Source organism: Notechis scutatus, chromosome 8, assembly GCF_049901735.1.
Source record: "Notechis scutatus isolate UNSWTSFEM ecotype Mainland chromosome 8, rNotScu1.2, whole genome shotgun sequence".
NCBI lineage: Eukaryota > Metazoa > Chordata > Lepidosauria > Squamata > Elapidae > Notechis > Notechis scutatus.
The window spans coordinates 17,059,462-17,078,990 of record NC_142016.1 but is presented as its reverse complement, the minus strand read 5'-3'; the positions used below and the strand labels follow the sequence as shown (position 1 = coordinate 17,078,990).

Sequence of the window (19,529 nt, the reverse complement as noted above, 5' to 3'; positions counted from 1 at the left end):
ATCATGCTTTTCAGACCTTTGAATGCACTAGCCCACAAAGAAATGCACTAGCCCACAAAGAAATGACTGGATTTGGAACATCATTAAATTCTATCAGGACCCTCAGCAGTTTGCTTTGGATTTGCATTTTAACTGACATCTCTCTGTACTGAGAATGACACAATAAGCAGAATAAGGCACTTATATCAGGTACCTTATGGTAGGGGACATACTAGTAAACCCATTAGCTGACCCCTTTGGAGAGCCACCTGTGAAACTGGCCTGTTACATTGGAGCAAAATTTACCAGTTCTATAACCATGGTCCTAGTATCCTCTTATTTGCTAACAAGTTGCTTTGGCCAGCCCTTCAAACCGCTGAAGACAAAAAGGATTTGCACCCCATTTTGAAGTTGTAAGCTTCCCTAGCTAATTTCTCTTTAACATGTAATGGCACTCTGGTCCCAACCAACATAGTGGACATAACAATGGACAACATATTTAATTACCATTGTTTTCTGGACAGGATGTAACCCTTTATCTAACCCCTTGTAGGCGCTGTGAAAATAGCACAGATGAACAGGAAGTGAAATACTTTACTCAGGCTAAACATTTCAGAAGTGTCAATAAATTAACAGTTGCACTGAATTTGGCATTACTATATATAAAATAATAATAAACTGGGAGAAAGTTTAGTGAAAGGAGGGAGATAGGTTAAGACTAGTGTATCCACTTTCTGAAGTGAAAAGCAGGAGAGGGTTTGGATTTTTTTAAAATGCCGAAGTATGTATACTAAATCCTTCCCTAGAGCTTTGCTATTCCCTCCACTCCAACTTGAATCTTGTCTATTAGAGGCTTGAATATGTTGAATATGCACATTTCTGCCATATATATTTTTGCTGATTCCAGTCAATCTGAATCATTGTGAAAATCTAAAGTAACACTTTTTAAAATTAGCCACATAAGGCATAGGAAGAGAGCCAAATCCAGAAGTGTTAGGCATGTTTTCTAAGCTTCCCTTCAAGATAACTTGGAAATTGGAATAAGGACTGTCCTCTCAAAACTCTTGAAATATAAACTATTTGGGCACAGGTATCCAAAATCAAGTAGAACAGAGGAGAAGGGCTGAAGCTACTCCAGCTAATCCAGATGTTGCATTAAAGCAAAGTCTAATGTCTTCCAGGCATTTTAGAATTCTATTTCCATCAGTCCCCATATCAAACCATAGATAATTACAGTGAACTTCCTCATCTCAATGAGATTGGAAATGTCTCAGCACCATGAACTATAGCATTTTCTAAACTATAGTTCATCTTCAAAGTGGTATATTAAAGTCAGTTTATAGCTTACGCTTTAAGGATTATGTGTTTTTCCAGATAAACTGTGATATCCATAGAAACCTTGATGTCATAGTTCAGATACTATGGCAAGAACTAGTTAAAAAGGAGAAGTGGCAGTTTGGAACCCTTCCGATGGACACATTAAAGAAAAGGGGAAGCATATGACCATTTTAACTAATTTTTTCTCGTGTAACATCAGAGCACGGGCAGGTGGGAAGTCAAGTACAGTGAAGTGAAGGCCTGAATTTAAGATTAAAGGTATAAAGTTTGAAAAGTGCACCAGAACTGAGAAGTATTGCAATCCACCATAAGGTGCAAGTCATAGAATCCAGATTAGAGACATCAAAAACAATAATGATGTACCTATGAACATCTGAATGTGCTAACTACATTTCCTAGCATTCTTCAACTTAGGCCTTGTTTGGCCATACCTGCTGATGTTGCATCATATCTTCCACACCCTGCTAAAGATTCTCTTCAACAATCTCATCCTTAACTAATAACACTTCCTTCCTAGCTTATTTGGTTTAGCTTATGTTGCTAATCCTGGAAGAAACATAGACATGATTTCAGCAGGCAAACTGGTACAAATGTTTTCTGAATCTAATTCAACTATAGTCTTGGCTGCCCTAAACAGCATGGCTCATAGATACATATCACTGACGGTCCCATTCTGTTGGTGCTGAGTCTCCTCTGCCAAAGAGCCAGCAAAGAAGCTCCAAGAGAGTCTATATGTCCGATGGTTGATGATGGGCTTTTTTATAACCATTTGCCGGAACACAACAGCATCATTGCTGTCTACTTCATCGTAATCCGTAATGAGTGCAGTTTTCATAGCGGGATGAAAACACTTGTAATAGACGCATTTAAAGAAAATGCCAAGGGCATAACAGACCAGGGCAGCCAGGAGTGCAAAGCACACTTGGGAATCCCAACTCAAGGGAATTCTGTACCACCACCATGACACAATCAGGATGCCATTATCCACAAATAGGAAAATGTGGTAAATAGCTGAGCGGTGGCGCGTTTTCCCCTCGGCCACATTGAACCAGCAGAAATAGAGGATAACAGCTACTGTAGCTCGGTAAAACCACTCAAAGGTTTCATGTTCCATCAAGTCTGTCCCTTGCAAGGAGACCCAGAGAAACATGACCAACCAGATGCCTAGGAAGTGGAGGAAAATGTAGCCCGAGAAGACAACTGCAAAGACTGCCAATGAAAGAATGCGAGGACACATCAACAGGAAGTTCCACAGGAAGTAGAGGACCGAAGACAGGAAGGCCAACTTGTATTTGTCCCTCAGGAAGCTACGTAGGGTCCGGTGGTAATCCAAGAGGGCCCAGGTGATACACAGAAAAGATGTACAAATCCCAAGTACTGCAAAGAAAACAAGGGAGAAGGCAGTGGAAACAGCGGTCAGGTTGAGGAAGAACTTCCCACATTGCAAACGTCGAAGTACTGGTGCTGGAAAGGGGCAGCAAGATCTCTCCCATGTACCTCAGGAATTATTCAATTATTTAAATTATTGTAATTCCTAGTGAATTCGCTATTTTTTGCACTGTTATGCAATCCCCTACACACTGACAATAAAATCAAGAAGGAACCTACATGTAATCCTTGACTCAGGACTGATTACTTGATGAGAGTTTGAAGATTCAATCTTAAATTAGTATTAATAAGATCTCCACTGTATTGTTACTTTGTGGGTGCATAGATTTTGATTTGATTTTGAACATCCTTTTCCAATTTATTGAACAAATTAACAAGGTTTAACCCGATGTTATTTTTCCACGTTGTTTTTATATATCTACAAACCCTAAATTCCCAGGAGGCTGAAGAACTGGGCTACAAAAAATGCTGACATCCACTACTGGATTTTATTTATTGATTGATTTTTTTCCATCACCCTTCTCACCTACACATGACTGAGTGGTTGACCAATAAAACTGCAAACAGCAGGAATTTATGCCGGCGAAAGTTCACATTCCTCCAAAACTGGCCCCTCCCGACTGGCACTCACCTTGAAATATCTCAGCTTGGTTGGTCTGTAAGATGATGTAGATCACCAGGATGAGCTGAGGTGCGCTTTCCAGAAAGGTCTCAAAGAGGCGCAAGAGACTGACGTCGTGTGACAGGAAAATGGCAAAGGCCTGATGAGTAGCTGTTGGATCTTCCATCTTGCACGCCTGGAAACCGACCCTCAGGACACAGAGACACCTGTGCAAGGCAACACAGAAAGCAAGATTGAAAATTATGAAAGAATGCAGTGGGAACATTTCTCAAATGGCAGGCCTAGGAGACTTATTTACAGTTAGTTCTTGACTTACAACCATTTGTTGAGTGACTGAAGTTACAAGGGCACTGGGGGAAAAAAGTGACATGGCCAATCCTCATATTTATGACCATTGCAATATCTCCATGGTCATGTGATCAATTTTCAGGCACTTGGCAACTAGCATGTATTTACAATGGTTGCAGCATCCCAGGGTTATGTGATCCTATTTCCACTTAGCTTCTGACAAAGTCATAGGAAAATCTGATTCACTTAACAACTGCAACGATTTGCTTAACAATCATGGCCAAAAAAGTTGTAAAATCATGTGGAACTCATGAACAACTACCTGGCTTAGCCACAGAAAGTCTGATACCCAACTGTGGTTGTAAGTCAAGGACTATCTGCCCTGCAATATGGCCACAACAGTGAGCCAGGCAGGTCAAAAACATCCAGCAGCCAGTACTTCCTCTATGATGTTAGAGAAGTATATATTTTTACTAGAAGATCCTAAACGATCCCTAAAAGCAATACCTCCCAACAGACTTCACTTTTCTTCTCATTCCAGGAAATATGCAAGATAAGTGTAGTTACCTGGATAATTAAGTTCACACATAATGCAGCCATAAAGGCTTCTAGCATTATTGTTTGTGCAGCCAACTGTACCGTAACCCACTACATGTCTATGGAGATTCTCAGTCATCCAGGTCATGATTGTCCCAAAAGTGTTTTTTTCAAGAGGCAACTGGACTTTCTGATTTTTCTTCTTTCTTTGAAGACCTTTCACTTCTCACCCAAGAAGCTTCTTTGGGGCTTAACCCACTAGGCTAATTCGTGTTTGCCTACTTTGGCCAAGTTCTTGGCAGCCCACGCTATCATTGCAACTTATGACTCAAGCCCCCCCCCCCTCCATCATTCTACAACTCAGCCAACCAAGTTAGTTGAGAGTCTGGTGGGTGGATGGGGACTCTGGCACGTGGACAAAAGCAGCTGGAGTTCAATCAGGTTGGTAGGGTGTGATGGAAACTCCTATTTGTTTACATATGTTGTGTATTCAAGGGGAAGAATGTGCTGCCGCCTGCAATTTGCCCGAGTCAATGAACAGAAGCATCCCCTGCTGCTCTTACCTGTACAGGTAGCCGAGCTGTAGGACATGGAGCAGCTTCGAAGTCCGGGCAGATGGCTGGCAGAGGCCTTCTTTATCGGAGTCACTCCGGAACCAAGCCCAACTAAAGAACTGGGTCGTCAGGGAGGAGAGGAGCAGCAGCCCCAGCACCAGCCCGCCCCAGTGGAAGTGGCCGGCTCGGAGGTAGCTGGCAGCCACCCACACGTCGGCCACCAAGTCCAGCAGGAAGGCGAGGGTGCCCCCCAGGGCAAAGACCAGGTCCAGAAAGCGAAACGGGGGCGGCTGGGGAAGGCTGCAGCCAGGGCCGCAGCCGGTCCTAGCCATGGTCCCGTTGGACGGCAGGGAAAAACGCGCCTGGAGAGGGCCGGAGGAGGAGGAGGCCCCTCCGGGCGGGGGACGGCCGCTTTGGCTCCTCCGGAGCAGTTGCAGAGCCTCGCCTCGCCGACCGCGGGTTGCTGGGAGGAGTGAAGCTCCGCTTAGCGTCGCTTCCCGCTAAAGAGAAACTTCGCCGGGATTCCCCCCTCAGACCCCTCCCCTAAGTCTCCTCCGGGCTTTGCAAACGCCCCTTCCCCGCCCCGGGACGGACCACTGCCGTCCCTTCTTATGGGGAACCGGTCCGCGCGCCTTCCTGTCCGCTACCTCTCCCCGTCTCCGACCTGGAGGGAGCGAGGAAAGCCGGGCTTCTCCTCGACGGCGGCAGCGGCTCGGAGCGGGACGCCCCGGACGCTGCATGACCTCCCCACCCTCGCTTCTCCCGCCTCCGGGCCTGCTTTCCCCGGAGGAAAGAGGCGGGACCCAGTGAGGAGAAAGCGGAGCTCGTGAGCCGCCCGGCTCGGAAGCGGGCCTCCCTTCTCGGCTTGGAAGGGCAAGAGGGGTAAGCCTGCCCTCCTCCTCCTCCTCCTCCTTCTCCGTCTGTTTACCCCGAGACGGGTTGCCGGGACCGTCTTGAAAAGGGAGCGTCGAGGCTGGGTCGACACACCTTTCACACGTCGGCTGGAAATCCCGGAGTTGCCTTGGCCTACGCCAAACTTTTTATTTTGCATTGAGGCAAATCACCTTTTCTTTCCTTGCATTGAGGCATTTTTTTATTTTGCATATGGGGCTGAGGTGCAAAAGATGGCCGGGATAATCTCTTTGATGCAGGCTTCGAGCCTTGTGGGTCACCCTTGTGATATCAAGCGCCTTTTTGCAAGGAGTGACAGAAACACCCAAAGTCCATGCTTTCCTCTTGGATCGGTACAAAGAAGGCTGTGCCAAGTGTTAATGTAGGATGGAGATTCTCAGTCATCCAGGTCATGGTTGTCCCAAAGGAAAACCAGAAGGTCCAGTTGCTTCTTGAAAAAACACCTTTGGGAGATATTAATGTAGGAGTTCCTCTAATTCCCCATCCACCCCTCCAATTTGGGTTTATCCAATTAATAAGGTGACCAACCGTCGTCCTTTAGGGGGGACAGTCCTTTTGTAAATTCTGTCCTCCCTCAAAAAGTGTCCTCCTACCTACATGTCCTCCTTTTTGATATTTGGAGACTAATCTGTAAATCTCCGTATTTGATCGATGCCGATCCGATCCGTTGTGTGTGATGTGACGTATTTATATTTGACATGACGATTCATCAAGGCTCAGTACAATGCGGCGAGACGCGATTATGAGACGCATGCGCCCCACACAGGAGAATTGTTTTGAGAGAGTGTGCAAGAGGCTTTGTTCTTTTTCTTCAATTTATTTGTGTCGTCCTTCTCGTTGTAAAAAAGTTGGTCACCTTACAATTAAGCACAGTTAAATTACAGAGATGATTGGCTGGGTGCACACACACACACACACACACATACAGGTACTCCTCGACTTACAACAGTTCATTTGGTGACCATTCGCAGTTACAACGGCACTGAAAAAAAGTGATTTACGACCACTGTTCACACTTATGACCGTTGCAGCATCCCCATGGTCATGTGATTTACATTCAGATGTTTGACAATTGACTCACATTTATGACGCTGGCAGTGTCCCGGAGTTATATGATCCCCTTTTGCGACCTTCTGATGAGCGAAGTCAATGGGGAAACTAGATTCGCTTAACCATGTTAATAATTTAAGAGATTCACTTAACGAATCTGGTGAGAAAAAATGTAAAATGGGGTAAAACTCAACAAATTTCTCACTTAACAACATCCATTTTGAGCTCCGTTGTGGTCGTAAGTTGAGGACTACCTGTACATAGATAGAGAGAGGTTTGTGGAACAGGAAGCCATAAAACACAGCTTGCAAACTCTGGCAGTTTTAACTCAATTATAATACTTGTTAAGTCAAGGACTACCTGTAGGTATTTATGAAAAGTTTGAGTTCCCAGCAGGAATAACTGGATAAGGTCAATTCCAAACCTTCTTGCTAAATATTTTCTTGTGCATTCTGATGTATTTATTCCCTTTTTCATAGGTTGAGTAATACTGTAAAATGCCTAATTTAAAACTGTTGCAAAACCAATGTTCTCATGACACTTTCATTGTTTTCAATTGGTTATTCTAAGTTCTTAAGTATTTTGAATCATGCAGTTTGACACATACTAGAATTAAAAGACAATTCCCTCAACTCTTGTTTCCTTTTCATCAGCCCTCAAAAGCCCAAGTTAAACACATTCAAGGCTAAAATCCTTTGAAGACAGTTGGAGTTAATAAGTTGTCAGAAAAATATGCCTGGAGCTGCACTGTAATTCCAGAGTTTTCTATGGAGAACAGATCGTGTTTTTAGGCCATATTTATGCAGAAATACTGAAAATCCCAAAGGTTCGCAAACCTCAAAGCACCATTGTAGTTCCCACATAAATTACCAATAGTCAAAATTGGTAGTCAAAAATATTTGAAGATTATTTATTTTGGAGCATTGGTATGTCCCCTCATCTCAGTTTTTATATTACATTTTTTTCTTTAATCAGACAATAAAAGTGATCGGAACCTAAGTCCAAGCAACTTCTTCTGCCCTATATGTAAATCTTATCTTCAGATTCCAGGAAATCTTTTGTTTTATCTCTGTGAAAACTTGAAAAAACATTAAACAATAGCTGTGAAATGACTGGTCCTGAATCATCCCCTTAAGTTCCTCTATTCCATGTAGAATATTATTGCCTTTATTGTTTACCCTAAGCCATTTAAGTTCTATTAAGTCAATAAACCTCATATTTGTGTGTGTGTGTTTGTTAAATCGCTGAAGTTAAAAGATTGTCCAGAAAAATCCAGAAAATTAAGAGACTCCGAATTGAACTCCAAATTGAACCATGGATCCTTTAATAATAGTTTATGGTAAAACAACAATTAGAAACCAGCACACCAAATTTAAAAAAAAGCCAGAATGGTTTATCAGAATATGAAAATCTGGACCTGATATCATGGTGTAGGCAGAAAGATTAGAGGGTTAGTTTTGAATGTGCACTTTTATTTCTCTGTACAAGGCCCGCCTTTCTATTGAGGTGAAAATCTGTATCATTGTAAGTCTTCCCTTATTGCTCTTATGGCATTGTAGACATAGAATAAAATAGGAAATGAAATAAACAACTGAGTCATTGAAAGTCATGTGCTAGGATTCACACAGTGCATTTAAAAATACTTTCCCCCCCATTATAGTTTGTTAACTATGATGGGTTTACAGACACAGTGGATGAGATCACACTCAAAACCAACCCCACCCAACTCAACCACATTTATCTATTTGATAATGCGGACTTTTGAATGTTACAATACTGCTTGGGTCACAGGTGGCTTACAATTCTAAAAATATAACAGTCTACAACCTAAAATCAACCATATTGCAGAGCTACTGTCCATCTAAGTTGGCTTCTCAGCAAAAGCTCTCTAGAAGAGTGGCTTTACTTCCTTCCTGAAAGTTAACAAGGTTTTGTATAAGGAAAAATTCCCCTTACTCTCAATTTAGGGCAGTAAAAACCCAAACAAACAATCCTTTGAAATTGTATTGAAACTGTGATTCCAAGGTGCCCTTAACAGAAGATAAAAATTTCCGGTCAAACAATTGTGTTAGTTTATACATATTGCATTTGTTTACACATCTTATGCAAGTGAAGACATTAGCATAAATAACTCCACTGAGTTTTCAGATGAACCTGTTTCACTGCATCCGGTTCTTTTATAGCCTTTGGGTATCAAATCAAGAATTCCAAAATGTCATTTACTCAGCCTGGAGTGGAGATGTAAAATTGGTATCAGCAACGTATTGACACCATCAATTTCATGTGGATGTTAAAGAAGAGTCCATGCTCTGGCACAGTCCATCAGAACCTCCTCTTTCCCTAACATCAGTTGGAAGTACCCTTTTATGCCACTGCAGCATAACGCCCTAATGATAATCCCTAACTCTTGAAGTCATAGCAATGATACTCTTAGATTAGAAGCTTTGCCGCTTAAGTGTTTATTTGTTTTTTTTCCAAGGAAGACCTTGCACCATCCCAGTGCAAGAAAAAATAATAATTTTGATCAGATGAGTTTGCAGTTCAACAATTCATCAGAAATGGATGGTCTAAAATTCTCAGGATGCTGGCACTTGTGACTGTCACTACATTCTGTGTTTCTTATTTGTTCCTGTGGAATTCACTTGGTGCTATTTGTGGCCCAGCTTGCTCAAGATGTCCAAGAGGCCTAAAGTAATGAGACCCATGGTGGGGCAAAGTAAGAAAATGTCCAGAACTGGGGTTGCAGCTGCAGCACTTCTGGCTATAACACACTGATTGTATTTTTCAAAGTCAACTTCTCTGATAGCACAGATGTGATCTGTCTGGCAGCTGTCATTGCAGAATGTGCTATCGTATTGCACTGAATTATATCGGTAGTACTTCTGGAGCTGACTTTTATCTCTCATAAGCTTCTCCAGGACCAAATGCATGGAGCGAACAGAGCCATCTGGGATCTCGTATGCCTCTGTCAGGCTGTATTCTTTTTTCCACTCAGGAGTACCCATGTTAGCATGGGTGAGGTTTAAATAGTAAGTTATTATATCCTAAAATGGAACAGAAAACATTTGGAAGAAATACTAAGAAATCTGTTTAAACTGATCAGAGAGAACTACCAGATTCGGGCTGCAGAAATTCGGACAACTACCGAATGCAATAGCAGCAAAAACATACAGACAACTCAACTCTTTGGTCCCATCTATTAAACACATACATTTTTGTAACCTTATGTAAAAAACTTAATAATGATGAAGATAGCGTAAGACAAGAGAGTCAAACTTGCAGCGTCATATCACGTGACATATTGCAACTTCCCCACCCTTCACTAAAATGTAGGTGGCTGTGGCCAGGCCATGTTGCATCCGGCCCGCAGGCTGCAAGAGTGACACCCCTGGTGGAGAAGAGTAGGCAGAACTGTGGGCAAAGGTTCTGACCAGTTCAGCAGGTTCTGACCAGTTCTGGAGAACCAGTAGTGGGAATTTTGAATAGTTTGGAGCAGAGGTCCCCAAACTTGGCAACTTTAAGACGCATAGCTGGCTGGAGAATTCTGGGAGTTGAAGTCCACGCGTCTTAAAGTTGCCAAGTTTGGAGACCTCTGGTTTGGAGAACCGGCAAATCCCACCTCTGACTGGCCCGCCCCCATCTATTCTCTGCCTCCTGAGACCCAGCTGATTGGCTGGGTCTTCTTTTGTTGCCCTGCACAGGAAAACGGAGCTGAAAAGCAGGTTAGTGGGGTGGGAAGGGAATGGAGATTTTGCAGAAACCTTCCCCTGCCATGCCCAACAAGCCACGCCACGCCCACAGAACCAGTAGTAAAACATTTTGAATCCCACCACTGTACGGCACCCTGATTTCTTGGAGACAAACATAAGTAAATGGAATTCTCTTTCTACCTTCACGAGCAGAGTCTCACGGTCGTATTTAAAAACACGGATGCCAGGGTTGTTGGCTCCATTCTGCACACCTGGCAAGCTTGTCTTCCAAGGGGTAATTGCTGGAGCTAAAAACATGACACTGATCGGGGAATCTGAAAGAGAAGACAAACTACGTCGGGAATTTGATCACACGCACACATACACACACAGTTTTATTTTCAGGACTGATAGTTATTGTCAGTTCCATGCCAGACCGTAACAGGATATAATCCATGATGGAGCAAGGAGTGATATGCAGATTGGAATAGTGGCATTCAAGTCCCAACAATGTGTCAATTGGCGGATGAGACAAGGAACTGCCTTTGTGTCAATGCAAACCTTGCGACCACCTTTGGGGCACCCCCTTTATCTTAATTTAATTTAATTAATTAATTGGATTCCGAACACAGATCTTATCCCTGGGCAAATATTATTTTATTATAGGCTTTTTTGGCAGCTAATGTAACTGGAAATTTTGTTGAATAACAGAATAACAGAGTTGGAAGGACCTTGGAGGTCTTCTAGTCCAATCCTGGCAGGAGACCCTACGCCATTTCATATTGTCCATTCTGTTTTTAAAGAAACTTTGTTTTAACTATGCTGCTAAATTGTATGACATTTTTTTCCAGTTGTCAGAGGTTCTGGCAAACATGGGACATCTTTAGATAGTTGCCAAGATTCCAGCCTTGATATTTGCCTTCCTGTGGCTCAGTGGCTAAGACGCTGAGCTTGTCAATAAGAAAGGTCGGCAGTTTGGCCGTTCGAATCCCTAGCACCACGTAACGGAGTGAACTGCCATTACTTGTCCCAGCTTCTGCCAACCTAGCAGTTTGAAAGCATATAAAAATGCAAGTAGAAAAATAGGGACCACCTTTGGTGGGAAGGTAATGGCGTTCTGTGCACCTTCAGTGTTTAGTTATGTCGGCCACTTGACCACGGAGACGTCTTCGGTAGTGCTGGCTCTTCGGCTTTGTAACAGAGATCAGCACTACCCCCTAGAGCTGGAAACAACTAGCACGTATGTGCGAGGGCAACTTTTACCTTTACCTTAAAGTAAGTTTGCCCCACAACCCTGTTACTTTACAGACTGGAAGACATCCAGAGAATTCCAGGGGATGTACCTTTGTTATCATAGAACATTCTAAAACTATCCGTATGATGATGGCCAAAAAATTGTGCTGCAATTACAGCATGATGTTTCTGAATGATTTCTGTATATCTTTGATTGAAGTGTTTTCGGAACCAGGGTTTGCCTCGTTTCTTTTCAAAGACGCCAGGAGGAACATGCCCAATAATATAGACCTGAGATAGATCAGACAAGGGATAGTCAGGGGGGAAAATGACATAAGATTGCAGGATACAGTTTCCTAGCCTTCCCCAAGCTGATTCTCCCATGATATTAGCTAGCCTGATCAATGTTTTGGGAAGAGGTCGGACCCAGAGCTGGCTCCAAATTTCTGCTTTTCCCTATATCCTCTCAAAATATGTTCTCTCAACCTATATGGACCTGAAACTTTTGTTATAGATATTTTTAAATCTGAACCCAACCCTTCTCCTAAACTGCATAAGAAAGTTGGAATTAATGGTTTCCAAGGCCCTTTGTAAATCTTACAAGCGATGATTCCTGCTCCCTTTGGCTAGATTCATACATACCACACTAAGTCGTAACATGGTTTGGTTTTATCTATTAAATATATGTTTATCCCGTTTTTTATTATTACAAATCAAACCATGCTTATGCCTTATCATGTAATGTAAACCTAATTATGGCTTAAACCAGGGGTCTTCAAACTTGACAGCTTTAAGACTTGTGGACTTCAACTCCCAGAATTCCTCCTCCAGTCGTTAGCTCAGGAATTCTGGGAGTTGAAGTCCACAAGTCTTAAACTTGCCAAGTTTGAAGACCCTTGGCTTAAACCATGGATTGTGACTTAATTACATATGTATCCTTTAACAATTCCTTCTTGAAATTATGACACTAATGAAATGTGTTGGCATTCCAGAGGTATACCTTTTGCAATCGCTTCATAGTTGTTCTGTCTTTAAATTGCTGGCTGAATATAAAGACAGACAGGCAACTCTACAAAGGCTTCCATACAAAGTTTCTTTATTGGATCACAAGGCATTCTCAAGGTGTAACTCACAGTTATGTCAAGATTCATCTGATATCCAAATCTTTGCATAGCTGACTTCATAGTGTAAAATTATAGTGATCTTCATCCCATAACGATGGAGCAAAGGGTGAAACACCAGCACGGGGCTGGGGTCCAAGCAAGAGTAAAGGAAACTCCCCCAACCCAACCAAGGGTCAATTCAGTGACCAATCAGGATTACAGATGTGACCACATGACATGAACTACATTTCCCATGATGCATTAACTACATTTACCGTGAGGCATTCCCTTAAGGGGACAGCTCCCAATTCTAACTTAACTATCTCAATTCCCAATTAACTATATACTGTCTGGACAGCACAATAGTGCTGAATGTATTTTTGCAGTTGAGTTGAGACATTATCCTGATTATAATTATCTGTCCCAAAAAGGTTTGGAGTTATTGTTTAAAACAATAAAATTAAGGCATCTGAAAGAAACCTTTTCTCCTGTTTCTGATGCTTTGGTCAACAGAGTTTGCAGCCATCGGAATTGGCCTCCTGGATCTTCCAGATTCATGGTCCGTTTATTATTTTCATAGTACAGATTGGTGTTGAGGACAATTATTCGCCTCCTTGGTCCAATACCAGGCAGCGATTGACTGTAGAAAGCACCTGCAAAACAGCCAATAAGTCAATTTGGACCAGAGAGCATCTGGTGCAGAGGTGGTATTCAACAGGTTCTGACCAGTTCTGGAGAACCGGTAGCAGAAATTTTGAGCAGTTCGGAGAACCGGCAAATCCCACCTCTGACTGGAGATTTTACAGTATCCTTCCCCTGCCATGCGCACCAAGCCACACCCACAGAACCGGTAGTAAAAAAATTTGAATCCCACCACCGGTAGGAAGCAATTAATTTGATTAACTGGATTGTTTGAATGGGCTACTAATTCCAGTTCATTTTCTTACGGCCCCTTATGTAGAACCAGAGGAAAGAATTTGGCGAGGGGGGCAATTGCATTTCAGTACTGCCTCTCAAGTCAATTTAAAATGCTACAACACAATCTGCCATCACATACCTGTTTTGAACGTCTGTATGGAGGGCTCATCAATCCAGGGGCGCCATAAGTCTGCTATTGCATTGTAGATCATGTTCTCCTCAGCTGGAAGCTGATTTTTGGGGTGGAAGTCATGGTTGCCCATTGCTGGATAGACCTGAGTATCTGAAGGAAGCAGAAAAGAACATAGCTTGGAAGAGAATAGTATAAGAAAGAAATCTGTCATTCATATATATATATATATATATATATATATATATATATATATATATATATATATATATATATATATGTCATTCATATATTCATATATATATATATATATGATTTTATATACTAAATATAGTATATAAATTCATACATTGCAATGTCCTACATGCAAATGAATACTTCAGCTTCAATCATAACAATACAAGAGCACACAATAGATACAAACTCAAGGTTAACCGCAACAAACTTGACTGCAGAAAATATGACTTCAGCAACAGAGTGGTCAATGTTTGGAATACTCTACCTGACTCTGTGGTTTCTTCCCCAAACCCCAAAAACTTTAACCTTAGACTGTCTACTATTGACTTCACCCCCTTCCTAAGAGGCCTGTAGGGGGCATGCATAAGCGCACCAATCGTGCCTACCGTCCCTGTCCTATTGTTTTTTAGTTTTCTTATAACTATCTATCTCATGTATTCAAAACTATATTTATTCTTATACCTGTACCTTGTAAGCAATTGACAAATCAAATAAATACTAAAAAAATACAATAGGGAGAAGCAAATCACACATGTTTTGTCTTAGCCATCCTAGATTGATCTGATGCTAAGCCACAAGCATAAATCTTTACACACAAATCTGAATGGTAGAGTTTACAAAGAGGGTCCCATTATGGTTTCCTGAGATTTGTGGACTCAGAATTTGTTCCATCAAAATCTGAACAGGGGTACCAGAGATAGTATACTTAAGCATGGAGTAATCACAATTAGTGCAACTTTTATCTGAATCTATTTTAATTTACCAAATGTGGACCTAGACAGGAGAATCACCAAACATGGGAGATCAAGCCATGGATTGAAATTGACCAGGAAGGTACTTTAATTTTATCAGATGGTAAATTTATGTACTTACAGAGCTGAGCATACGGAAAGCCAAAGCAAAAAGGATTCTGAAACCTAGTGAACCTTTTCTATATCTCAAGTGAATCTCAACCTTGGCCACTTTAAGATGTGTGGACTTCAACTGCCAGAATTCTTTAACTGGCATGCTGGCTGGAGAATTCTGGGAGTTGAACTCCACACATCTTAAATGCGGTTAAGGTTGAAAAACACTGCTATATCTGGAAAAATCAAACAACCATATGAACCCATAGCTAGGGTTTCATATGCTGTCTGCACCAAGTCATTCTGTGGAGAATGGGTTATATTTTTCCCCTAAGGAAATATACCGGCTTATGTAAATTCTTCCCATTATCCTGAAATAGGAACATCTTTCTTGGAGAAACCAGAATATATACAATCTTGTCTATACTTGCTGCTGCTTAGGCAACATATTCTTAGTAATCTTGAAGGATGAACATTCTGTTATTGTCTTCCACAATCTGACACCTCTGTGATGGCTGGGAATGTTAAAATTTGCAGTCTCGAAACATTTGGAATAAAGCAAAAAGATGATTTCACGCCCATTGCTTAGTACTAATTTAGACTATGAATTTTTTCTTTCCAAAAGTGCACTTTACATCTAATTTTCTGAATTTGAAAACTTCTGCAACTTCATATAATCTTATTTTCAGGATAATGAAGACCATATGAAAGCAAAATACATATGATTTTAATTTAATTAACCAGGAATATGGACCTGGCTAGTAAGCAATCATTATGTTTTTGTTGCACATAATACATTTAAGCCAGGTAGGATAAAAGTCATCATCTTCATTGCTGAAATATTTTTTTCAATCAATTTTTCTATTAAAGTGATATATCCAACATATCTGCAGCCATGTGGAAATATTCAAATCCTTCCTTGTTTTCCAAGATCTTGCTGCTACTTGAATGGCTGTGGCCAGTAAAACAAAACTTAGTATTTTTAATGCTCTAAACATCATCTCATTTTAATAATAATAACCTAGTCTAAATATCTGGCTGACTCTGCAACCAAGCATAATAATGGCAATATAATTTAAAAAAATACACCAGAACAAATGAACAGCTTCACAAAACCACCACATGTGTACCCCTTTCTCTGTTTTCTCCAGTACCTAGGTCTTATATTAAATGTACCATGTTAACTTATATACAAAATGTAAAAGTCTGCATCTGGTTATGGCCTTTTACAAGCCTTGGCTTGTTATTGCCCACTTATTCTAGCATTTTGTACCTGGAAAGACATCTCTGATCAGGTTAGTTAGTTTTTCTACTATTTCCAACACAATTTTATCTCCCAGCTTTTCATCTGGCACATGAGGAGTATCATCTCTAGAAAACAGCAAAAACACATTCCAGTGAAGCCCACAGATACTAAGCATAAACCTAGATAAACTATATATAAGAACAAAATAAGTGTACAAACCAGGTCTCAACTGTGAACGAAATTAGCCTAACAGGTGATTAAACTAAGAGGAGATAAAAGGGATAGAAATCTACAAAGACAGAGAGGTAGATATTGTCTCTGTTTTATTCTGAACCTCATTAAAGCTTTTTATTTCCATCCCAGGTAACCTATAACCATGGGTGGCATATAAATTTAACAAATACATAAGCAAACAAACAAGCTATCTCTCTTGAACTAACATATACATTTGCATGGGAATCCTGAATTGTTATGATAGTTATTAATTAAAAGAATGAATGAACAGTTATTCTTGAATGGTTAGCCAGCTAAGCAGTTAAATAAAAAGTTTGTTCTGTTGTTTACTATGAGGCATAGGACTCATGCTTTATTTATTTTTTACCCAGTCCAAAGAATAAAGTCTGGATCAGGAAGAATCTTCTTCATGGCATAAATAGAAGAGTTGATAAGAATCCAGGGAGCATCGCACAAGTAATCACCCCAGGTTCCTGCAGTGATCACTGGCTGAGTGCCAGCCGATGGACACACCTTCAATGGATCTGAGGACTTTTGGTACTCTGGGTCAAGATGAAGGTCTGAGATATGCCAGAAGGAACCTGCATCAGCAGACAGAAAATTCACAATAAAATGACTCAATATTTGTTTCAGTTTTTGCATTCACCAGAACCAACGTTCCATTCTTTCAAACAGCAAAATGTCCAGGATTGTTCCTGTGCAATTGCAAGCTTTCCCCACGTTTGCCAAGCCCACTCCGCAAAACTATTCATCCCCTTTTCTTAAACCAAAGACAAGCAATTTTTTTCTCCTGGATTTTGAATGGTATGCCTGAGCCGACCTCCAAAAATTAAGTAACACCAAAGTGAAGAAATGGGTGGGGCAAGGACAACCCTAAACTTGACTTGATTTATGTGTGGTTCAAATGAGGCCAATGGACTGAGTTAATTATAAACACAGATCAGACCTTTAAGATGAAGGCGCATGTCCAAAGTGGGTCTCTGCTACATGCCAAATATAAAACATAAAACAAGTAGAAAATATTAATGTTTGGAAATAAATCTTAAAAAGGTTCAATTTTGCCAACTGAATGCCAGTTGCAACAGCACAGAACTTAGCCGGTTTCTTTGCATCTGATCTGCCACAAGAAAGGATATAGCTGAAAGCAAATCGATTAAACAGTAAATATTAATTACTTCTGCATAATGTTCCTCTTCTGTCATATTAAAACAACAATTTAGTGGCAACTTTTGAAGCAGCCCTTAGGGTGGTGCCCACATTCTGTTCTAGAGACAAGTATTGCCTTCTGAAACTTATCATTGAATGACATTCCTTTAAATAACTTTCCCAATAAAAAATATGGAAAATACCTGAAGTTGCAATTACATTTCTGCAATGCATCAGCAGCAATAGAATCTTCCAAAAGTCCATTTTGGTTTTGTGGCTAACAAGCACCGAAGATCTGCTTTGTCTTCTGTAGGTGCAGCTGTGGCAATCCGTCAGCCTTTTTAATCTCCTCCCCTATATCTTTGACTCATGGCTTATTGGAGGAACTGACTTGACATAAAAACTTAACATCTCTCATGGCTTACTGGAGGAACTGACCTGGCATCTCTTCCAGCTTAGCAGAATCCCTGTATTTCAACAGTGTCTTAACTGAAGGAAATATGTAGCTGAGATTGTTGGGGAGAAGGGTCAAGCTTTATATTACAGTATTTATGAACCTTCAATCTATTACCTTGGACTCTGTCATTTGACAAGCTCTTTGCTGATGTAGCAGGATGGAACAAGTTTGTTTTCTCACAGAGAAGTTTTGGTGGGTGGGGAGGGACAGGAAAATGTTTAGGTTCTCTGCCAAAAACTACATCAAGCAGTCCAGTGACTTAACTCGTTTGGAGGAACAATGCTCTTGTGGTTGCTGAATCAACACAAGATTTCTAGAGTGTTACAACTCGGATCAGATGATAGAATGTATGTACAGATGAGGCCCTGGGGATCAGAGGAAGGGTCATATGTGGAGATAGGACCCAGGTATGGATGGAATGGACATGAGAGCGAGGAATATGAACTCTGATAAAACATTTTCTCTTTTCTTCATTTCTTTGCCTTAAGCAGTCTTGCTCCTTCCTGTCTTCTCTCTCTGTACAGAAGGAGGGGGGGTCATGGGGGGGCGAGGGGTGCTGCCTCAAACAAAGATTTAAAAGTGCTTTTACTTTTCTCTGTGGAAGGACCCCCAGTCATTTTAAAATAGAGGCGCTACAAATACGAATATAGACTTTTCTGTCTGTCTGTCTGTCTGTCTGACTGACTGTCTATCCATTTTCTTTCTTTCTTTCTTTCTATCTATCTTTCTATTCTTTCTTTCTTTCTATCTTTCTTCCATCCATCTTTCTTCCTTCCATCCATCCATCCATTCATCCATCCATCAAGTATTTGGAATAAACAAGGTATGGACCATACCTAATACTTCTTCCTCCTCCTCCTATTTTTTGTACGATTATGTAGATTTGGGACAGAAGCTATATATGCTGCTGCTCAAATTAATTCCATTAATTTTTATTTATTTATTTATATAGTCCCTTCAAAATTGAGTTGGGCAATGAACAGATCAATTCAGAAATTCACAGATGGCTTACAGTCTATCACATGTGGAGGAAACCAGGTTGGAAGGCGATTTCTAACTCTTGTTCAACAGTTTCCTTGTTTATCCAAAATCTTCTGTAAAGTGCCACTTGCAACTGACTTTCTGAAATGTAAAACTTGGTTACATCTTGTTCTTGCTTTTCCCAGGTGCTGACTTGCAACTGTCCACTTATCTGGCACATCTATTATCTGTATTTCAACAAAGAGATCCATGCAGGAATGTTTCAAAGGCATTGCTCACAGGGAAAGATGCAGTTCTAATCCTTATATATGGAATAACACCCATGGGCTATGTTAAAAAAAAAAGCAGGTGCTAAAAATAGATTTTTGTGTGTGTGCTGAAATCTTTTCAGACCTTTGAAACATTGAGATAAAAAGAAAAGTCTCTAGAAAGTTGCAAAGGATCGGGAGAAATTTTTACAAATTAGTGCAGGTGGATGGCAGCTCCTTTTTCTTCATAGATAATAAAGTTGAGGCATTCCCCAATTTTGTATTTAAAAAACGAGTTTCATTAAAAACGAGTTTCAGCCAGCAACTCACAACAGAGTTGTGTAAATAAACAAAAAACTGAAGAGTCTTACCAGCTTATATGTATCTAAAAAG

The 19,529-nt window shown here is 40.9% G+C and overlaps 2 protein-coding genes across 3 annotated transcripts; both read right to left on the bottom strand.

Moving 5' to 3' along the window:
* Window positions 1-557: 557 nt before the first annotated feature.
* On the bottom strand, window positions 558-5,662 carry XKR8 (XK related 8). Of its 2 annotated transcripts, XR_015750478.1 has the most exons (4): window positions 4,717-5,583; window positions 3,338-3,534; window positions 1,822-2,694; window positions 558-1,703 (listed from the first exon to the last, which is right to left on the bottom strand). XR_015750478.1 is itself a non-coding variant. In XM_026679462.2 (3 exons), exons 1-3 carry the CDS (start codon window positions 5,037-5,039, stop codon window positions 1,961-1,963), a joined length of 1,254 nt encoding a protein of 417 aa, XP_026535247.1. In that variant the 5' UTR covers window positions 5,040-5,662; the 3' UTR covers window positions 558-1,960. The 2 variants fall into 2 exon arrangements, 1 of the variants encoding a protein (XP_026535247.1); XM_026679462.2 differs by having other exon boundaries at window positions 558-2,694; window positions 4,717-5,662.
* A 2,302-nt stretch (window positions 5,663-7,964) lies between these two features.
* On the bottom strand, window positions 7,965-18,107 carry SMPDL3B (sphingomyelin phosphodiesterase acid like 3B). The gene is made up of 8 exons (XM_026679460.2): window positions 17,654-18,107; window positions 16,672-16,885; window positions 16,098-16,195; window positions 13,752-13,895; window positions 13,175-13,347; window positions 11,702-11,882; window positions 10,560-10,693; window positions 7,965-9,713 (listed from the first exon to the last, which is right to left on the bottom strand). The coding sequence occupies exons 1-8, from the start codon at window positions 17,712-17,714 to the stop codon at window positions 9,318-9,320; spliced, it is 1,401 nt and encodes a 466-aa protein (XP_026535245.1). The 5' UTR covers window positions 17,715-18,107; the 3' UTR covers window positions 7,965-9,317.
* Between the last annotated feature and the right edge of the window lie 1,422 nt (window positions 18,108-19,529).

What these genes read in the sequence shown, in the direction of transcription:
- XKR8 (XM_026679462.2), bottom strand. Translation starts at nt 5,039, where the DNA reads ATGGCTAGGACCGGCTGCGGCCCTGGCTGCAGCCTTCCCCAGCCGCCC. An exon ending in CAGCTCGGCTACCTGTACAG is followed by an intron (nt 3,535 to 4,716) that starts GTAAGAGCAGCA and finishes TGCCTTGCACAG; the next exon opens with GTGTCTCTGTGTCCTGAGGG. An exon ending in CCAAGCTGAGATATTTCAAG is followed by an intron (nt 2,695 to 3,337) that starts GTGAGTGCCAGT and finishes TTTTCTTTGCAG; the next exon opens with TACTTGGGATTTGTACATCT.
- SMPDL3B (XM_026679460.2), bottom strand. Translation starts at nt 17,714, where the DNA reads ATGGACTTTTGGAAGATTCTATTGCTGCTGATGCATTGCAGAAATGTA. An exon ending in GACTTTATTCTTTGGACTGG is followed by an intron (nt 16,196 to 16,671) that starts GTAAAAAATAAA and finishes GCTGTTTTCTAG; the next exon opens with AGATGATACTCCTCATGTGC. An exon ending in CATACAGACGTTCAAAACAG is followed by an intron (nt 13,348 to 13,751) that starts GTATGTGATGGC and finishes GCTGTTTTGCAG; the next exon opens with GTGCTTTCTACAGTCAATCG.